The sequence below is a fragment of the Toxotes jaculatrix genome, chromosome 12 (genome assembly GCF_017976425.1).
Source record: "Toxotes jaculatrix isolate fToxJac2 chromosome 12, fToxJac2.pri, whole genome shotgun sequence".
Taxonomy (NCBI): Eukaryota; Metazoa; Chordata; class Actinopteri; family Toxotidae; genus Toxotes; species Toxotes jaculatrix.
This window is the reverse complement of record NC_054405.1, coordinates 21,595,508-21,615,136: the sequence shown is the minus strand read 5'-3', so window position 1 is coordinate 21,615,136 and position 19,629 is coordinate 21,595,508. Positions and strand designations below refer to the sequence as shown.

The following is a 19,629-nucleotide window of genomic DNA, read 5'->3' as shown; positions in this document are numbered from 1 at the left end:
AAAGGCTGCAGACAGCTCACTGAGAGTGCGTGCAGGTAAACAGAAGCAGACACATTAAAAAGGTCATGCTGAACTGCCTCGGAAATATTTTCCAGGCAGAATTCTCACAGATTATAACTGATAACTCTCTATTAGATCAGAACACAGTCAGCCAGCTTAATCACATGGAGACCAACACAGTCTTTTGGCAAGTTACATAATTTAGCTACAAGAACACGAAAGAAGACGCTTTATCTGACTTGATCAAATGTCTTTCTTCCTGTTCTCACCGTCAGTAATTGCTCATATGGTGCCATCTGTTGTCAAATTAGTCACACTGCAGGCATTTTATTCTCTAACATGTAACTTAAAAATTCATAGATATAAGTATTCTGATTTATTAGAAACAGCTCTGTAAATTTACAAGCCTCTCCTTCGATTTGAATTATACTGACTGAAACTTGATAGCCTAATAAGGTGACATATTTCTAGAACTTACTCATTCCCAGGAAGTCTCAGTTCCACAGATAAATCACAAAGATAATCACTAGTGCAAGCATTTGAGAATGACTGGATTTGAAACCTAATCACACCGTGTGAACACCGAGACATGCTTTCCCAAGAAAATTACCTCATCTATCGGGGCGACTTTCGCATATTTTAGCCCTTGCTCCTCAGCGACTCTCAGTTCCCACTCGTTAGTGTCAAAATCTATTAGGTCATGTTAACCTACTTGACCTTTACCCCACCCCGCCTGCCCCCCAGATCTTCCTTTAACTCTCTCTTTGTGATAAGGCCACAGATAGCCAGTGAGAATGACCAACATTACTGTGATTTACAGATCCTGGTATAGTTTTGTAATCATCTGGGGAGTATTACACTATGTTTGCTCATATAAAAGAAATCGGAGAGATGAAATAACAGTCTCTGCTAATTAGAATAGCCCCCAGAGAAGAGGAGGAGTGAAGAAAGAGTGAAAAGAAAGAGAAACTCAGAAAATAATTTGAAAGTAACAGAGGTGACACTGGGTGGGAGAGAGGGACTGAGAATCAGGAGCGAGAAACATGAAAGACAAAGTGCAGTGTAAATCATTAATGTATCTGTCCAGGTTGAAAGATGAGTCCTCTGAAGACCACGTAAGCTTGGCTATTCATCACTCACACTGAGCACTGACAGATTTTACATCTCATTAACCTTCCTGGGGATTTTTTCAGTAACACTGCGTCACACTAACAATCAAGCGGAGGATAATAAAAATAAACATCTTTTACTGGTTGAAGCAGTTTTTTTTTCTCTCTGTTTTAATGTTGATTGGTTTGGTTTCACGTTTTCTTAAAAAAAAATGCAAGGAATCCATTTGGACATAGTCATAGAAAGATGCAGTCATTTTTGTGCATTAAAAATAAAGGAACTGTAGAAGAGCAATTTGTGCAGCATATACGGTAGTACATATCTATACAGCTCTCGGTCTATCTACATGCACCGCCACTAGAGGGCAATAAGCACCAGTATTATCATGCATCACTTTGACTGCATCCGCAGTCTGCAGCTGAATTGGTGTGAGTAAAAAACATTCTTTTGTCATTAACCATCACTAAACACCTTTAAAGCTCATTATCCTGAAATATGGCTACTCAGCATTTTCTCATAAAATCAATGTAGACCTGATTTGTGTATTTACAGCATTGATTGTTTCAGATTTTACTCATATCACTTTGAGACTGCACTGTGATGATTATTATGCAGATAATAAATCTATAAATATATGCACAAAAAAATACAGTGAAACTTGATCTTGAGGAATCAGGGAGAGAAGCGGCAAAGCTGCTTTTCTGTGAAAAGTCCTGAGTGTCCAAGACTGACTATAAGCAGGGAAGACGTCAACAGAAAAGCAACACAAAATAGAGTACAGAATGGGATGCACGTGTTGCTACAAGTAATTTAGATAAGGGTGTTAAAATAATCAGATTGTGGGTAACACACAATACTTCCATCTAATAAAAAGAGAGAAGAGTCCAAGTCCAGTGGCTGGCACAATACAGGACAGACACACAATGCGGGACTTCGATGATTTTCATTACATCCTAGATGAGGCAGCTTTTCTCGTCAAAGTATACTGTGTTCAAGTATAAAACCTTTGCTGAGGTTCAGTTTCTCTAGCGCTTTAAACATTATTAGTCAAATTTGTGAGGTCTGTTTTTGTAAGTCAAAGCAAAGCTTGAGAGATGTGTGCAGCCTAGAAGAGCTGTGTCACTGTGGTCAGCCGAGGAGAGGTGACCACAATGACGGCCTGAAATATGAGAGCCAGATGTACGACCAGAAGGTAAACACGGCACACTATGTCAAGTCTTTTTGTTGAGTTGTATGGTTTTGGTGCAAAATGCAGTGGTGTGTTGCACTCTACATGGAGAGAGGGCAGAACCAACTTTGTGTGCAATGTACGCTGAATGTTGTATCAAACTGTATAAAAATGCTATTTAAGGATGATTTATTTTTTCATCCTGAGGTAATCAAGCACTGAAGCATATTACAAACACAGAGACCATTGTTCCCGCTGATTTATGATTAAGGCTGTGATTGTCTCAGTTTAACAGTTAACGTTGTTAACATGCACCCTAGCTGCGTTGATTTGTGAGCAGGTACCTCTCACCTTCAACCAGAAAACAAACTGTAATAAGCCATTTGCAGTGCTGGAAATATTTACTACAGAGGGCCACCAAAGACTTGTAATTGGTGGAACAATAAATGGAATGGTTTTTGACTGTGTGACCGGGAGTTTATTAAAACCCATGTGGCCTTGTCATTATAAATGCACTGTCACATTACGATAAGATCACAAGTACTTGATTGCTTTGTTTTGCAGCCTGTACTCAGTCCACAGTCCATGGAAATATCCTTCGATACTGTGTGATACAGGTTGGGAACCTTTGGTTTAATAACCACATTGACATCATAACCACGGGCGCTGTGATCCTATGACTTTAATCAAAACTTTCAGCATGTGTGCTGGATGTGTACCTAGAGTGAATGACGACCATCTCCTGTGACTGTGTCCCTGCTGGAGGTGGACAAAGGCTCTTCAGACGCCATAGAACAGGCTGAGAGTGAAGTCAGGGGCTGTACTGGAAACCCAGGCTGTGAAAGGAGATTGTCTATGTGAGGAAAGAGAGAGGACAGAGGGCAGTCTGGGGACGTGTACTTGGCTAACACCTGGAGCTGCTCTGGCTGCAGGTTGGCTTCGTTGCAGACCCTTTGGCACAAGGCAGAGACACTGTGACATGTTTTCACCTTCAGCTGATTCAGCTGGCTCTTCTCCATGATAAGCTTCTCCCTCTCTGTCTTCTGTGACATACACATACAGTACACAAAATCTTATTAACACGTCTGTAAACAAGAAGAGGCTTGATAAAAATGTACCGATTTTAAAAAAATATATACAGATGTGTGGTTCTTACCAGCTTGTTGATTTCACACTGCAGATTGTATATGCAGTCCAGCTTCCTCTTGCGGCAGCGCTGAGCTGCGAGGCGGTTTTTGCTGCGCCGTCTCATGTCATGGACAAACTCCAGCTGTTCAGGCGTAAAGACCTGTTGCTTCAGCAGCTGCTGGAAGTCATTTCGGCTCAGGTCCACGATCCAGTCTACAGAGAATGGCAACTGCACCTGAGGGCGCCAGAAAAAGTTACAACAGAGTCTCTGCCTGTGAGAGTATCTACATCAATGAACAAGAACCTTTAAAGACACAGGCAAAATCAATACTTTTTATGTATATTTTTAAAAGATGTCACACTGAAGATGATAAGCTAGTACTACTAGCTTAGTAGTACAACTACTATAAATAAATGAAAATGTATGTTTTGCTGAATTACATGAGACTGAAGGCATTTGAGGGACCTGCAAGTACAAGACACATACACCTGATTTAGAGCAGCAGGCATGTGGAAAAAAGTTGTATTTCCTTGTCTAAAGAACATAAGAAATACTCAAAAAATCAAATGATCAATGAATGTATTTCTTAAATATTCAGAAATGTAAACTAATGTTAAAATTAATAGAATGGATTATTTAAGGACCAAACGTCTGTGTGGAGCTTGGTGTACGTGGACAAAAAGAAATAAAGCAAAGCAAAAGTCAAAACGCATGCAGAATTCAGATAGTTATATATTTACCGAGCTGTTAATTATTAACTCTAAAAACGAGTTAAGTTTTAAAAGCAGAGGTACTGGGTTATTGCTGCTGCTAATGTGTGACAGGAAATGTACACTCACCAGTTTATTGGAGCAGTGTAAATCATGTTTTGTTTTATCTAGTGTAAATAAAAGCTCTGTGTTTTTCTGAAATGACCTTAACTTTGTCTCCGCACTCGCTGCACTGTTCATACTCTCAGGCAAATCCAAACAGGTGTCAAATTCAGCTGAGTTGGACTCTGAACATTTAGCAAGACACATGGTCATGGTCAGAACACACATTCACACACATTCACACATTCACACACATCACCTATACTTGGTGAATAATTAACTTGGCACTATAGCGGTTATGCTCACTGTGAGATAAATGCAAACTCTCATTTGCATCTCATATTAATGTAGCTAAAACTCTTATCTAAAACAAACAGTGAAGTAATCTACAAGTAGAGTAAACTTGCTGATGCTTAGTGACGCAGGTTGATTTCAGCACATCATGGACTTCGCAATTAGGCAACAGGAGGACACATATAACTTCTTGAGTCATAGTTTAACTGCTCACCTGTCTGGCCCTCTCTCTTGTGTAGGACTCACTGTCTCCTTCTGTTTCTGTCTCTGAGTCTCCATCCTCCCCTGAGGTTAGGGATGATACTCCTGAGTGAGACGCCCCCTCGCTCTCAGACTGCCCTGCTCCCTTCCACAAACATTTGCTTTGGTCCAGGTCCTGGAAAAAGGGGCAGCCTGTGTTGCTGGAGCTGAGGTTGACTTGAAGCTTCAGCCACTCTAAAGACGTGGTCTGCATCTGTCCACTTCCTGTGTCAGAGGAACTTCCTGCATCAGGGTTCTGGAAGTTCAGCTGAGACAAGCCTACATCAGACCCCGGTGCCTTGGCCAAGCGCTCAGCCACTTCCCTTTCCATGGTCCTCTCCTCTTTTGTATTGTTCACCGGCAGAGTTGCCCTTTCCATGCTGCCTGTTTCTTCTCCTTTTACTCTTTCTTCCCATGCATTGCCTGCCCTTTTCCCCTCAGCTTCTACCACTTCCTCTGCCTTTGGATAACAGGATACTGGCCCTACTACACTAGAGTCCCTTGGTTTCTTGTCCTCTTTAAAGTCCATGACAAACCTGTCCTGCCCCAGTGACCTAGTGACTGCAGAACCCTCTGTTAAGGCCCTCAGAGGGCACTGGTACAATATTAACCCTTGTGACCTCTGACCCAGTACTGCTCTTTGCCCCAAGGAGACTGCTTTGACACTGGATCTGTCTGAAGAGCTGGTGCTGGTGTTGAGCTCCATCTCTTCCTCCATCTTCATATCAGTAATATCAGTCTCTCTTTGATTCTCATCCCATTTTCCATCTTTTTTGTCTGTGTCTTTCTTAACCATATGGACGTCCCCTCTGCTCTCACCATCTTCTGTTTTCTTGTCATATCTTTCAGTTTTCCATGGCTCATTAGCCCTGCCTTCGTTCTGCCTGGTGGAATGTGTTTGTCCAATTTCATTCTTACTGTTTGCGCTGCTGGAGCAGGGCGAGCAGGATAGGTCACAGTCATCCCTGATTACTGTTAAACTTTTCTCTATGACACAAGTTTCCTTCCCACAAGCAAGCTGGAACTTGCGGTACTTTGGACACTGCATAAAATTATCATTTGCCCCTTCAGCTACAGGTGTAAGAGTGCCTGTACTATTCTGACTTCCCATTTTGCTGTTCACTGATTTTTTGCAGAGCAAAGCCACTTCCGGCTGAGATGGTGAGTCAGCAACTGGTTTTACTTCTTTCTTGTCCAACAAAACATTGCCAGAGTCTATGCAGTCTTTCTTTGGTATCTGCTTCTTGCATTTCTTCTTACAACAGGTGTTTCTAGGAAAAGGGACAGAGCCCTTGCTGCTGGAGAAGAACTTGGGGAGGAGGAAATCAAAGCATGCCTCGTCCAGGTCTCTGAACCCAAGAGTCGAAGCTGAGTTACGTATTTCTAAGACATCTTCTTTCCCAAAGAGTAGTTTGGATGTGTAGGCAAACTTCAGCAAAGGTTTAAAACCAGCAACTGTCACCTGTGAGAGAGAACAAATTACGTAAATGAGCACTTTCTATCTTTGATTTACTTGATTCACTGTCAGGAACAGAAACAGGTCATTTTATATTTTCAGTCAGATGATCATTCTTACAGCACCGTGGGCCCAGATAAGAAGATGTTTGGGGAAATAAAACTCAGGACTGTAGGACTGGACTGGCTCATCAACAAATACATGTGACCAAAAATCTAGTTTCAGTGGCTTTTGCAGTTTCTTCTATTTAAAGAATCTTGTTAGTGCATTCTCAAGATAATCTTGTTAAAGTGTTTTGTAAAAGAAGCACAGGATTTGTGGAATACTTTTATTTTTTAAAGGATTTGTAATCAAAATAGCCTTATTATCATGGCCACACCAACGGGGAAATTCAAAATGCTGATATGGTTCCTCTTGACGACCAAACTGGTGGGTACATCTTGGCCTTATTAATTAATTTATTCAACATTTTGGGTTATTCACTCACTTCAAAAGGCAAACTGCAGTCACTAATTGTGTGTTTTCTAGGTGACAAATCATGACTAGATTTTAGACCAAAAATGGCAAAGTTAAACAAAATAAGCTTCCTACAGTCAGCCTGTGTAACACTGTTTAAATATAGTCTCTTTTCTCACTTCACTTTCACACAGATTTGTTGTTGAGCGGTGACACGGCTTGTGTATCTGTATGGCATCATGAGGTGACACCTCACCTCTTGTGGCAGGGTGATGACCGCTCCATGTTGTGTGAGGGAGGAGATCCTGTGTGTGAAGTATTCACTACAGGCAGCGAGCACCGAGCGGTGGGCTCTGAAACTCTGACCCTCCACCACTACTGTAACATCACACAGCATGTCCCGGCGACGCTGGTCATCCAGGCAGCGTAACACATGGGAGGAATGCACTGTAGACTCAAATGTAAACATAGACGACCGGGGAGCAGACATGGCCATCAGGGACATCTGTGTGTACATACAAAACACAAACACATACACAGACACTCTTCTAGTTAACCACAGCCCCAGTGTCAGGATACATACTTTAAAAGTTAACAACAAAAATCTAAATAACAACAAAAACATGCCTACCTTACACAGCTTACTTTATATATCCAAGTTTCTTAGAGCAGTAAAGAAAGTCCCAGCTGCTGAGCACACATGGTTATTTCTAAATGGAATGCTGTCCAACCAGGCTACAGTTCCCAGAAAGCCTTATCTCAACTCGGTTACAAACTAAAAACTGAGCTTGACTCAGTCATATGGCCTGTGTGTGAGTACAGGAGAGGGAGGGAGACATAGGAGAGTATGTGTGTGTGTATGTGTGTGTGTGTGTGTGTGTGCGTGTGTGTGTGTGTGTTGCAACAGCTCTGGGTGTAACAGAGCAAGCGCTGACTCATGCACTCCTGCTGATAAAGGATGAGCAAGCAGTTTTCCCGTCCATACCAATCCCACCCTTGGATCTGTCTGGTAAACTAACAGGCTTTTCCCAGAAAATCCCTTTATAGATTTACCCCGAACACAATTCAGAGATTAAGGTGAAGGTTGGGAATATAAGCCCAGTGTTTACACAGGATCTTGTCTATTGTCTGTGACATTATATTTAGATTAGTGTGAACTTACTCAACTAACTGCAGACACAGTGCACCGAGAAAACAAGTTGTGTAAAAAAAAAAGTGTAAAATGAAAAAACAAGTGAAACTGACCTGTTAAAAGAAGAGGGAGGCTATTATGTTAATCTACAGGTTAATGTTTCTCAGCAGGTCCTTGTCATCTCATCTTGTTGTTTTTCCAGGTAGCAGCAAGATCTTTCTGTGAGCTCAGTTCAAGTCTTTGTTGTGTGTGTGTGTCAGTGTCTGTGTCAGGAGAGAGAGAGAGAGAGAGAGAGAGAGAGAGAGAGAGAGAGAGCATGCCCAACTAGCATAGATACAATAACTAACTAATCTAACTGAATATTTGTTGTCTATGGGTTTTAATTTTTTTTGTGGCCTCTGAGGTGTCAGGTATTAACTATCTGTGATAGGATGGCAGAGGTACAGATACAGAAGCACATTCGTACTGTCAGAATCATTGTGTAAATAAAAAAAAAAAAAAAAAAACTTGACAAGTGAGTTTGGCGTAAAGGAAAGGTGCACATTAAAAGCTGGGCTACCAGGCAGTAAAATACAGCAGAGTGGAATAATCATCTTTGCAAAGCACTGTTGCCAGTGTCACATGTTTTGAAGGAGGAAGAGGGAAGCCAGACTCAAGCTGGCCAATCAGGTGACTGTTTCATAATTCCAGAATGAGCTAATCTCCTCATGAAAAAAAAAAAAAAAACAACACACACACACACGAAAAAACAAAAAGCAATCTAGTTCCTTTTTCCTTGTAAGCAACGCAATATGATCATAAAGCACACAACAGAACCAGCCTGGAGAAATGAAACTGCAGTAAGGAACTGATGCTGGTGTTAAAATAAAATGCATTTTATTATTAGACGAGGACGATAAGCAACAGTTGTTGCGTACTTCCCTTCTACAGGTGAGTGAGACAAGCTACATCAAAAAATGTACAACTCTTACAGTGTTGTGTCGCAGCAGATACTTATTGTGAAATGGGTCATCACCCGTGTTCTTTTGCTTTCTTTTCCCCAGTCCCTAACGCCGTGCAACACTCATTTCCTTTCTACCATAACAGAAACTTGACAGGCAAGTACTGGGGTGGGAGAGAGGGAGAGGGAGGGGAAACACTCTTCAAAATAAAACATTTGGACCACATCAAACCACCTTTGGCTTCCTCCACAGACCTCAGGTAAAAGATCTGAGTCTCCACAGGACCTGAGACAGATATCAGAATACCTGGTCACATTCACAGCAGCTGACATTGTATGAATGTATACTGTGAGGTACTGCAATAGCGACCAGCAATGTTCTGAAACATCACATAATAAACAAAACAGTACTCAGATAAATGGCCCTTGTGTCATTGCTTGGTAGAAACACTATAACAGCTTCACACTGATGATGACAGTACATCTGTGGTTCAAACAGATGACTCAGACATGAATAAACATGGCACCTTTCTGTGTAATTAGCTGATTCACAGACTGTAGTTGTGTAGAATGAGCCCTAGCTGAGCCTTTGTTTCCTGGCCTGGTGTCAACTGAGTGTCTGAAGGTCTCAGGTTCTATGGAGATCAGAGGTCATGAGGAGTCCTGCCTCATTTGACTGTTCAGGCAGAGCCTCTCCAGCTGCTGAGCGCGCTCGTTGTGGACAGTCACCAAATTGCGATTCTCTTCTGTGAGACGCCGAAACTCCTCCTCAAGACGGGCAATCTCCATGGCAACCTTCTCGTCCTCCACCAGCTCAGCCAGCAACTTACGCCTACATGGACAAGTGAGAGTGAAGACACACATTTACATTTACATTAATAAAAAAATAAATAAATAAATAATAATAATAATCATCAAAAGGAGTCCAGCGTTTTTACACAATCTATAATTAACTGCCTGTCTCCAGACCCTGGAGACTATACCAGAATACACTTGGCTGGAGGCAGGGAAACACCCATAACAAGTTCCCAGTTCAGAGAAAGGCAGATTTACAGACGATCATGCACATTCATACCTATGAGGAAATTGACTCTCCAGCTGTCTTGTTTCTACCATGTGGGAGGAAACCACAAAGACCTGAATAACCATGGAAACAATGCAAACTTACAGGAAGGGCTGAGCTGAAAAAAAAAAAAAAACTGATCCTGCTTGGTGTTGGGGAACAAAGGTAACCACTCTGCAATAAGTTAATAAGATATTTGGTGGCCATGGTGAAATGCAGTTTGATGCTCATGATGCTCAGCGCAAATTGTTTCCTCTGTATGAGGAAAGACGGTCTGTTGATATAAGAAATTATGACCTTTAATAAATAAAAACATATATATATGTACATTTATCAAACTAATTTGGGTTATAATAGAAACTGAATTAACTTTTAGTGAAAAATCCAAATTACGTTACAATTAATATGTTACCCAAAATGTTTTTCCAGTTGTTACTGAAATTTACAGCATGATACTGAAGTGTACTCTGAAATGAAAGTACAGAACAAATAATAATAGTTTTTTTTTTTTTCTAAATTTTCGACTCATCAGGCCACTGAACACACTTGTGGCGTTCCTTCTACAGTCAAAATGAAACACTGTTCGTAAAGTTTGTTGAAACACTGTCACTGTAGTTTCCACAAATAAGCTGCACTTGCAGGCTGTTTTGCTTTCACCTTCTGTCCAGTTCTTTGTAAACCAGCCCCATGAGGTTTAAGTCTGGAGACTGTGCTGGTCTTCCATCATCTGATGCCACAGACTAGTTATTTTCTTTGTATGTTTTGGGTCATTATCTGGCTGTATAATGAACCCCTGCCTAACCAGTCTGTCTTGAATTTTTTTTCGAAGCAAGCTGAAACATGTATGTGTATAGTATATACTGTAATAAGGGTGTGAGTGCATGTGTATGTGTGCTTGTTTGTGTAACAAAAGCAGAAAAAGGGGAAGAGCTCTTTTTTAGTCCAAAAAAAAAAAAAAAAAAAAAAATCCATCCAGAGAGCACAAACTGTACAGAACACATTTTTTTCAATGAAAAGGGTTTATACTATCACATTAGTTCATTCATAGTTGTGTACCAAAATTTGTTTAGATTTAAAGAATAAAGAAAATTTAAAGAAAAAAACTTTTACGCGCTAAGAAGATATCAACAATATAAAACAAACTCAAATGGTTCACCCCGTGTACCAAAATAAAGTCAAAACTTCTAATATGTTTTAAAGAAAAGTTATGTTTTCACAACTCTTTCACAATGGGGCTATTTCTTGCATAATCCCTTTGTATCGTGATGGTACCAGTAACAGGCTTAACTCATTTTTTCCAACGAAAATAAACATTTTTGTTTATGTTATAGCTGCATTACTGATGGACTGACTGATCTTGTAAAAAACTGTATAGTTCTATGAGTTAGTTTGCCACTGAGTTTGCTATGGAGATGTGCACTGCAATATGTGTTTATGTGATACTGACCACAAGCAGTCTGAGTGAATTTTGGAAAATCCCTTCTCAGTGTGTTAAAATGTTGTTCCTTTTATCAACCTTGCAACACATTACTATATGTCTGAAATTTTTTATCTGTGTGCAATCTTCCCCATACGGGATAGGAAGTGACAAAACTTTCAGTGTGTTGTGTGTTGCTGTTAATGGTGGGTGAAAAATAACACAAAATATGAAGATATTCCCCCTTCCATGGAAATGTGTACAATCAATGTTCTGATTAATGATAAGTATCTGTATCAGTGATATCTAATATTGTGAGTTTATTGTGTGGTCAGTATTGGAGGAGAAGCACAGTTTGTGGTATTGCCTCTACATGTACTAGTGCCTCGCTATGTCTCAATTCTCTATAAGTGTGTGTCTTACTTACTGTGTGTGTGTGTGTGTCTCTCAGTGGATCTTCGAACGAACGTCACCATAAAGAGAGAACCAAGAGTTTCTACCAGCCTGACTCATCATGTTCTTATCTGAACTCAAGGCTGTGCTCATCCCATCAGAGTCTGCCTGCTGTTCTCTATTTAGGAACTGCGAAGTGGTGTAGGTTGTGTGTGTGCGTGTCTGTTTGTGTGTGGAGGTGTAGTGGTGGGGTAACAGCAAAGGGCCTTGAAAATCCCTCTGCTAAGACTACCCACAGCTGCTGAGGACACAGGGGACATGTATGTGTGTGTGTGTGTGTGTGTGTGTGTGTGTGTGTGTGTGTGTGTGTGTGTGTATGTGTGTGTGTGTGTATGTGTTATACACCCCTGCTCATATGAAAGAATGTAAACTTATGTGCATTACAGCTTACAGCAGGTCTCACTCAATTACACCTGACAAGGGTTCCAGTTGTTTTTAGTAGTATTTTTGCCAAATATGATCCAGAGCCAACCATATAAACCCAGCGCACAGTGTAACCTACACAAACACTCATCCCTGTACACACCACACACGCTTGATCTTGTCTCTAATAAATACTTCTAAAAGGAAAGTCATACATTACCAGCTGTTCAGATATCATCTTGAGGGAACTGCTCTCAGTAGGTCATGTGCTAAATGCTGTAAACGGGCTATAAACATGTGCCATCTGGTGGACGTTTGATTCAAAATGCTTTGCAGTCCAACAAGTGTTTGCATTCTTGGAAAAGGAGACAATTTAATCCCTAAACCTTGTAATTTCCAAACATACACTTATATTACTATAAATTATTATTATCATAACAAATTCTCATTGGGTTTCCTTTTATTTAATAGTGTATCAGTAAGCCTCTAAAAAAAATAATTTAATGACAGTGTCAAATTTTCCTAATAACTTACTGTACATACCATCTCTATATAGTACATTAGCCTGTGCATGTTTTCTGCTATTCTAAGCAGAGACCCTAACATGATTTGAACATTCAACCCCCCTGATCTGGAGTCAGACTCATTACCATCGCACCACAAAGTGTTTTGTTTGTAATTCAACAAAAGGATATATACATACATATATATTGTTTATACTATATATATATAGTATAAACAATGTCATCATTTCACAGGGCCTTACTTGCGATCCTCAAGCACAGCAATCTCATGTTTGACCTGGTGGAACTCTCTCGCCATCCTGCAGTGCTCCTTGTACACCTGAACGCTCTCTCTCAGAGACACACATGGGGGCACAGGCTGCAAGAGTTACGAAGAAAAGAGTTAAGGAGGAAAAGAAAACTTTATTGGAGCAGCACTCTTAAAAAAACTCTTGAAAGCAGGTTTTTTACTTATATTTTCTAAAACCTTTACAAATGTTTCAAAGAACATTTAAGTGTCCTTTTGTGTAAACTCCAGAGCTGCAACTAGTGACTACTGTCATTATCAATTAATCCCAACCTGGGTTGTTAATCTGCTGATTATTTTCTCCAATAAACGATCAAGCGCTCAGTCTTTAAAATGTCAGAACAAAAATTGTCGATCTGATAAAATTTTCATTAAATACTCCTCTAAACATCTGGATGAAAGAATTACTACATCCACTTAATGAGCTCATTTAAACTCAAATCCAAAACTGCGCCTGTTTTTAAACATCAAAACAAAGACGGCAGCCTGCCGACTTCGTGGATAGGAAGCAGAGTTGCAAGTTGGGAAACTTTTCATCGTGATATTCATGGAATATTTTTTCATCCAGATGGTTAGGAATGTCTTTGGGAATTGTGAATATACCATCAGAACAGCGGTAAGTGTTTTTAAATAGCCATCTTTTTTTTCCAAACACCTACTGTTAATTATCTTTAAGAGAAACTGCTGATTTCCTCTGCATCTCAAATTTATTCCACCACATCAAAGACACAAGCTGTGGCTAAAGATCTCCTATGGTAATGACCACATGTGTGAACTGCAGGTATCACTGCAGCTAAAACATGAGACCGCTGTGCATGAGATCTCATTTATTGGCCTACTTCTGTTGTACTGCCTACTACTGTCATCATTTGATAAGTTACTCTAAACCAACATGCACTTTACCTGACCCTGGCACTGGCACTCGTTGAAGGATAATTCAATGACAACACTAATAGCAGAGTGAGCGCACAGAGTGAAAACATCGATTTACCGGTTGGATAAACTCAACCCAAGCCTCTCCTTATTTAGAGATTCGGCCCTGAACAGAATGGAGCCTTAAAGTAAAATTCACTCTCACTTTTCATATCATCTGCCTTTGATATCAGGTTTTCTCCGGTGTTTATTTTAAAATGATGTTAATTTTTGATCCACTTGTTTTGTGTTTTTGAGCTACTTTTTCTCTCAACCTACTTTTCAGTTAGTGATTCCCAGAATTATTTCTCAGAGAGGAGTGGGTTAGTGTTTAAAGTGGGTTGAGTTTGCACGCCTGTTGGTACAGTATATGGAAAGAGCTATGGTGATAACACAAAAAAATATAGTGAGCAAAACTATTCAGTGAGCAAAACTATTAAAGATCAAAACTATTTTTTAACATGCCAGACGTGAAATGTAAAATGCTAATAGCGTTTTTTTCTCTTTTGCTGTGAGTTTAAAGTAATTTCCTGCTCTTCTGTATTCTGCCTCTCCACTCTTGTGCTGTGATGCCAAGTTTTTGTATTCAGTGTAATGTGATGCATGCAGTATGTACTGAATACCTGTAATCGGTGTTCAAGATCCGGGAAATTCTGAGAGAGGTCCTCCACATCTTTTACATCTATTGAAACAGAAGACATTATTCAGTTACAACTGCTTTTTGTAAAAATATTAATATTTAGAAGGTCATTTATTAATTATTGAGCTAAAAATAAATAAACAGTACAATAATACTGTAATACATGTTGTGGCACATTAAAATATTTTTAGTGATACCAACAATTTAACATAGTATTTTTATGGTTTTGCATTACTATGAATTGCATATGCTCTACTATTTTCCACAGTATATGTTGTGGTTTCTGCAGTGACAGAAGAAACATTCAGATCTACTTTCCTTTCTAAAAGCAGCAGTAAATTTTAACTGTAAAAATACTACAGTTGCAAGAAAAAGTCCTGCACTTTTACCGAAGTATCAGCAACAAAATGTATTTAAAGCATTACAGTAAAGTAGTATATTGCAATATTATTGATGCATTAACATGTGTGAAGCATGTTAATGTTGTTTGTCTTTGTTACGTATTTTCCATCATTATTTTTTTGGACTGATTTTCTTCAGTCTTCATTTCTATACATTTTAGTACTCAGTGATAATCGACCTGCACAGACTCAAAACTTGTACAAGACAGATTATTTTGTGTGCTGAGGCGACTGCATGCATCAATTGCTTTGAAAACATTGGGACATTGGAATTTATGTTTTTAACTGTTGCTGTAGAAGATCGATGTGAAGTCTGTGTTTCTTTAATGAATAAGATTTTCTTTCGTGTTAAAAAAGAGGTTTATTGTGACTGACTACTAGTTGATCTTCATAGCCTGCTTAGTGGCTGAAAAGTAAGCAATCATTCCTGTCCCGTTTGAAGAGTTATGCTAGAACATAGTGCGTGGTGTCTTCTCAGTTTAAATATTTGCTTGTAGTGCGCTGTTGATGTACAGCTAAGTGACTTGTTCTACAGGCCGTTTTTTAATGCCTTTCTCCGCCTCATAAAATGGCCCAAAATGAAACACTATAGGGGCCTCTTATATGACACAACAACATAGCAGCACAGAGCTACAGTTATAAATGAGTCATGTCCTCTTGCTGAACAGCAGTAATGAGCTGTCAGACTGAAAGACATGCAGCGTAAGAATACAGAGGAACAATTATTAGACAGACAGACACGGTGGGTAGAAAGGACAGACAGGCCAGATGTATGGACAGAGAGGGACTCAGACAGACAGACAGACAGACAGACAGGAACAGACAGGTTGTCTGCACCAGCCTCTGCCTCGCCAGTAATGTCCCCCTGGAGTTGTGGAACACATGTGGAGAATCCTAGGATGATGCAACTTTCTAAAAGCAGGAGCATTAGTGGGCCAGCCTGCAGCCACGGGGCCAATTATGATGTGGAATAAATACAGTTCTCATGCTTAGGATTGACACAGTGTGGGGTTATAACTATGCCTGGCATTGAGTCATGAAGGGCCTAGAGGATGATCCCCAGATGGTGCATAGGTCTCAGTCCCCCTGCTGAGAAACACGAGTTCAAAGAGACAACAACTTGATATTCTGGGGAACATCCAAAGTTTGATTTTGGAGGATAGGGTCATATTGTGTCTGAACCGCTCTGGGGCTACAGCTAAAATTAAATAGCTGTAGCTGTAAACTAAACTAAAGCAGATCCTGTACTGTCACTGTGATCCTTAAGATTTAAGAAAGAGTGAACCAGCCCACAACTCGACAAACCATCACCAGAAAGTGAGGTGAAAGTAACTGAAATCAACATAGAACAATCGTTGAGTTTGTTAAGGACAAAAGAAAACGCCAGCTAGCAGCAAAGGAACAGCAATATGAGTGATTAAAAAAGAAAAATAGAATTCAATAAGGAGCATGTCGCCATGTGCAAATTAAACACAGATTTCAGTGTATCTCTGCTCGCTGTCAGATTTGAGTGTGTTGTTTCTACTGCAGCACTTCATCTCATTTCCTAAGAGAAAGACAAGGGAGGATCAGGGATGGGTGGAGTAGGACTGGAAGTGTTAACTGCTTATAAATATAGGCCAGTGTTCTAAAAGCTGAACAGTGAATCAGGCAGCAGGACACTGTTCGTATTAGAGGGGAAACCTGACTCTGCCATTGCATAGCTGCAGCTGCTGTCCCAGTGCCTGGCCCCACTGCAGTAAAACATTGTGACAGGCAGCATCAAGCACCATAGGTAGGGTAGACCTTTGACAATGTGTGTGTGGTACAGTTAGGGATAAACAAAGTGAACTGTGCATGTTTTGACTTAAAATTAAATAGCAGAATAATCTTAGTCTAAGTAACAAGTTGCCTGTGAGGGTGCATACATGTGTGTTTTGCAAGTGCACAGCTGCACACACACATGTGTGGTTTGTTTTTAATATGATGCGGTCCTACAGAAATAGAGAGAGCACCTGTCTCAGCTACAGCATAGGAGAATGGACAAAGTTAAAGTGATAGGGTGTGAGGGTGGGATGGGGTGGGAACGGGGTGGGGGCGCTGCTACAGGCAGACTGTGCCTGGTCTGTTTTGGTGGGAAGAATGTTGTGCATGTGCTCCACACATACTGGAAATGCAGTGAGAGTAGAGCTCTAGGCTTCATCAGGTGTTAAATGAGCAATTGAGTAATAAGTGTAACGAAACACAAAATAAGTTGTTACCATGTTTTTGAGATGCTGCAGGACAGGTGTGTGTGTGGGGGTGTGTGGGGGCATTTCTGGGAAAAGCAAGCACATGGTAGTGTGTGTGGATGGCTATGTGTGTGTGTGTGTGTGTGCTTACCTGATGTGTTGTCGAGGCTGAAGGCAATTCTAACTTCAGATTTATCAGGAGACACTCTTCTGGTTGAGGTGATCATTTATCCCTTCATGAGGCCACAGGCACAAAACAGAGAGGTTAGCACAATCAAAGCGATCTCGTGAAAGACGAGTGATGATGTGATAATGGCACGATCAGTCGATCAAGTGAAAACTGGCAGTAATTTTAAAAATCTATAAATAATTCAAGAGATTTATCATGGAAATCACTGTTTCCAGGTTCTGGGAAATTGTGGATGGCATTTTGTTCACTAATTTATGAAACGTTATGGACCACACAATTAATTGGTTGAGCAAGAAACAATCAGCAGACTAAGCAGTAGTTCTAGTTTCAGCCTTGGTTTGATATGTATTTGGTGTCCAATCTGGGCATGGAAGATTAAAGTAGAGGTTTTTTTTTTTATTCCAAGGTTATAGTGAGTGGCAATAGAAACTAAAGAGTCAACTCAGCAAGTCTAGAATGAAAGCACGCAGACCCCTTCTGTAAAGCATGTGATTAAACCACACCTAAGAAAGTATGGAGCCTTATGAACACACACGTGCGTGCACACATGTAGCCCCCAGTGAGTTTCATCATGCATTTAGAGTTGCAGTGGGATTAAATAATTAGGGAGCTTTGACAGACTGGCTCTGAGGTCTGGATTTTGCATGCCCCTGTCCACTGAAGGTTCGTGCTTTTTATATCAGGGCATTTGCCTGCTTTAACCCTGGTAAACCCTCTGTCTCACACAGCAGACCTCGCTGACCTTCTATACCCACAAATAAGCAATTTTTTAAATTATTGTCTCTCACTCTCTCTTTTGTTGGAAATGGATGAAAGATAAATTTTTGATGTACTTACTGATTAAAACGTGTTGTAATAGGACAATATTAGTGAGTGAAATAATATAGTATACTCCATGGTGCTCCTATAATAAGCATATTATCCACATTGTGATGGAGAGTAGTTTAGTCCCCTTGCATAGGGGAGGAGAAAGGAATGATCCAAATAACTTTAGACTGATATCCATATTGTCTCGTTCAGCTAAAATTCTCAGGTCACTTGTAAATTGTGGACTCAAGAAATTTCTTTTCACAAACTCTGCTCTGAGCCCCCATCAATCCGGGTTCAGGCCTGAGCACTGATGTAACAGTAGCAAAAATGTTTGTTTTCACTGTTTAAGGATCCTGCATAGAGAGAGGTACACAATATAAATACACTGGTATTTGGGTAGATGACAAATTCATATTCAAATTACGACAAAATCTCTTTTTTTTGTATACAGATAGAGCTAACTTTCCTGTGATATGCAGGAATAGGATTGTTAAAGCCGTTTTTCTCTCTGTTATGTTTTATGGTGGTATGATTTAGAGGCCACTCTTAAACCTTTGGATGATCATTCTACTCTTAGGTTTATTACTGGTGATGTTTGTAGTTCTGATCATTGTATCCTGCATGAAGAAGTTGGGTCTTTTCTGTCTGAAAGACTGTTTTCCATATGTATTTATTTGTCTACAAGGCCCTTACTGGGAAGCTGCCATCTTATATCACTTCTATGTTGGGCTGGTGCTGTGGGCTATATCAAACTCAGTCTATTGACTGTCTTTCATTGCAAGTTGCTCAAGTCCGTGCTGAGCTCCAAAGATCTGTTTTAGGTTCTCTGCTCTAACCACCAGGAACTCTTTAGAAATCACCCTTAAAATGAATCCTTTGGTCAATTTAAATCCACATCACAAATCATACAGCTTCTGTTCATACCTGTTTTATCTGATTGGTCTTTCTGTACCCTGTCTTTTTTTTTTTAAATACTTGTTTTACTTGATTGTTTTCTCTTATCTAGTTTCTTTTAATACTTGGTACCCTTTAAAGTCGTTTTAAACTGTTACTCCACATCACTGTAAATGGGGTTCAGCCCTCAATTATTTTTCGAGTTTAAATAAAGACATTCAATTGCATACATATGCACTATCTCCGGTGCGCACCGGGTCGCTGAAAAGGACCCATCTGGGCCAACAGGTCATTGTTACCTGAAGCAGCTACGAACCCGAGCCAGGAAATTCTGAATAATAAAGTTTAAAATCAGGTATCAGTGTACGTCCTCAGGAGTGATTGTTGTTTGTTCCCCGTCCGAACACTCCTGAAGTGTCTTCAGAAAAAGCGCAGGTCGTCTGTCAGCCGTTGCGCCCCTGCGCAAATCCAGTAAAGACGGCACAAGTATCTCTCCAAGAGCGGACCACCGCTTCCCTCGTGAGACTCCAACTATATTGTTTTGTTTCCCACCGTACAGTTAATGCGTCCACTACACTGGTGTCAGTCAGAGACAGTCCAGCGGCTTAAGTTTGCGTGGACACGGACATGTTATCCACGGACTAAAGCCACGCGGCGAATAGCAACACAACAGGGCGCAGGCAGTGGAGGAATGCCGTCCGCTGTCCCCCTGTGGCGGCCCGGGTCCAA

The 19,629-nt window shown here is 40.4% G+C and overlaps 2 protein-coding genes across 4 annotated transcripts; both read right to left on the bottom strand.

The window, feature by feature from the left end:
- Positions 1-1,259: 1,259 nt before the first annotated feature.
- On the bottom strand, positions 1,260-8,034 carry bach1b (BTB and CNC homology 1, basic leucine zipper transcription factor 1 b). Of its 3 annotated transcripts, none has more exons than XM_041051801.1 (5): positions 7,911-8,034; positions 6,922-7,170; positions 4,728-6,215; positions 3,435-3,641; positions 1,260-3,321 (listed from the first exon to the last, which is right to left on the bottom strand). In XM_041051801.1, the coding sequence occupies exons 2-5, from the start codon at positions 7,168-7,170 to the stop codon at positions 2,998-3,000; spliced, it is 2,268 nt and encodes a 755-aa protein (XP_040907735.1). In that variant the 5' UTR covers positions 7,911-8,034; the 3' UTR covers positions 1,260-2,997. The 3 variants fall into 3 exon arrangements, with proteins under 3 accessions (XP_040907735.1, XP_040907733.1, XP_040907734.1); XM_041051799.1 differs by lacking the exon at positions 7,911-8,034 and adding an exon at positions 7,297-7,478; XM_041051800.1 differs by lacking the exon at positions 7,911-8,034 and adding an exon at positions 7,311-7,478.
- Positions 8,035-8,580: 546 nt separating this feature from the next.
- map3k7cl (map3k7 C-terminal like) lies at positions 8,581-19,629 on the bottom strand. The gene is made up of 5 exons (XM_041051856.1): positions 19,200-19,629; positions 17,158-17,239; positions 14,379-14,437; positions 12,800-12,915; positions 8,581-9,569 (listed from the first exon to the last, which is right to left on the bottom strand). The coding sequence occupies exons 2-5, from the start codon at positions 17,231-17,233 to the stop codon at positions 9,389-9,391; spliced, it is 432 nt and encodes a 143-aa protein (XP_040907790.1). The 5' UTR covers positions 17,234-17,239; positions 19,200-19,629; the 3' UTR covers positions 8,581-9,388.

What these genes read in the sequence shown, in the direction of transcription:
- bach1b (XM_041051801.1), bottom strand. Translation starts at nt 7,170, where the DNA reads ATGTCCCTGATGGCCATGTCTGCTCCCCGGTCGTCTATGTTTACATTT. An exon ending in TCATCACCCTGCCACAAGAG is followed by an intron (nt 6,216 to 6,921) that starts GTGAGGTGTCAC and finishes TCTCTCTCACAG; the next exon opens with GTGACAGTTGCTGGTTTTAA. An exon ending in CAAGAGAGAGGGCCAGACAG is followed by an intron (nt 3,642 to 4,727) that starts GTGAGCAGTTAA and finishes TGGCGCCCTCAG; the next exon opens with GTGCAGTTGCCATTCTCTGT.
- map3k7cl (XM_041051856.1), bottom strand. Translation starts at nt 17,233, where the DNA reads ATGATCACCTCAACCAGAAGAGTGTCTCCTGATAAATCTGAAGTTAGA. An exon ending in CAGCCTCGACAACACATCAG is followed by an intron (nt 14,438 to 17,157) that starts GTAAGCACACAC and finishes CTGTTTCAATAG; the next exon opens with ATGTAAAAGATGTGGAGGAC. An exon ending in GCTGTGCTTGAGGATCGCAA is followed by an intron (nt 9,570 to 12,799) that starts GTAAGGCCCTGT and finishes TTGTCCATGTAG; the next exon opens with GCGTAAGTTGCTGGCTGAGC.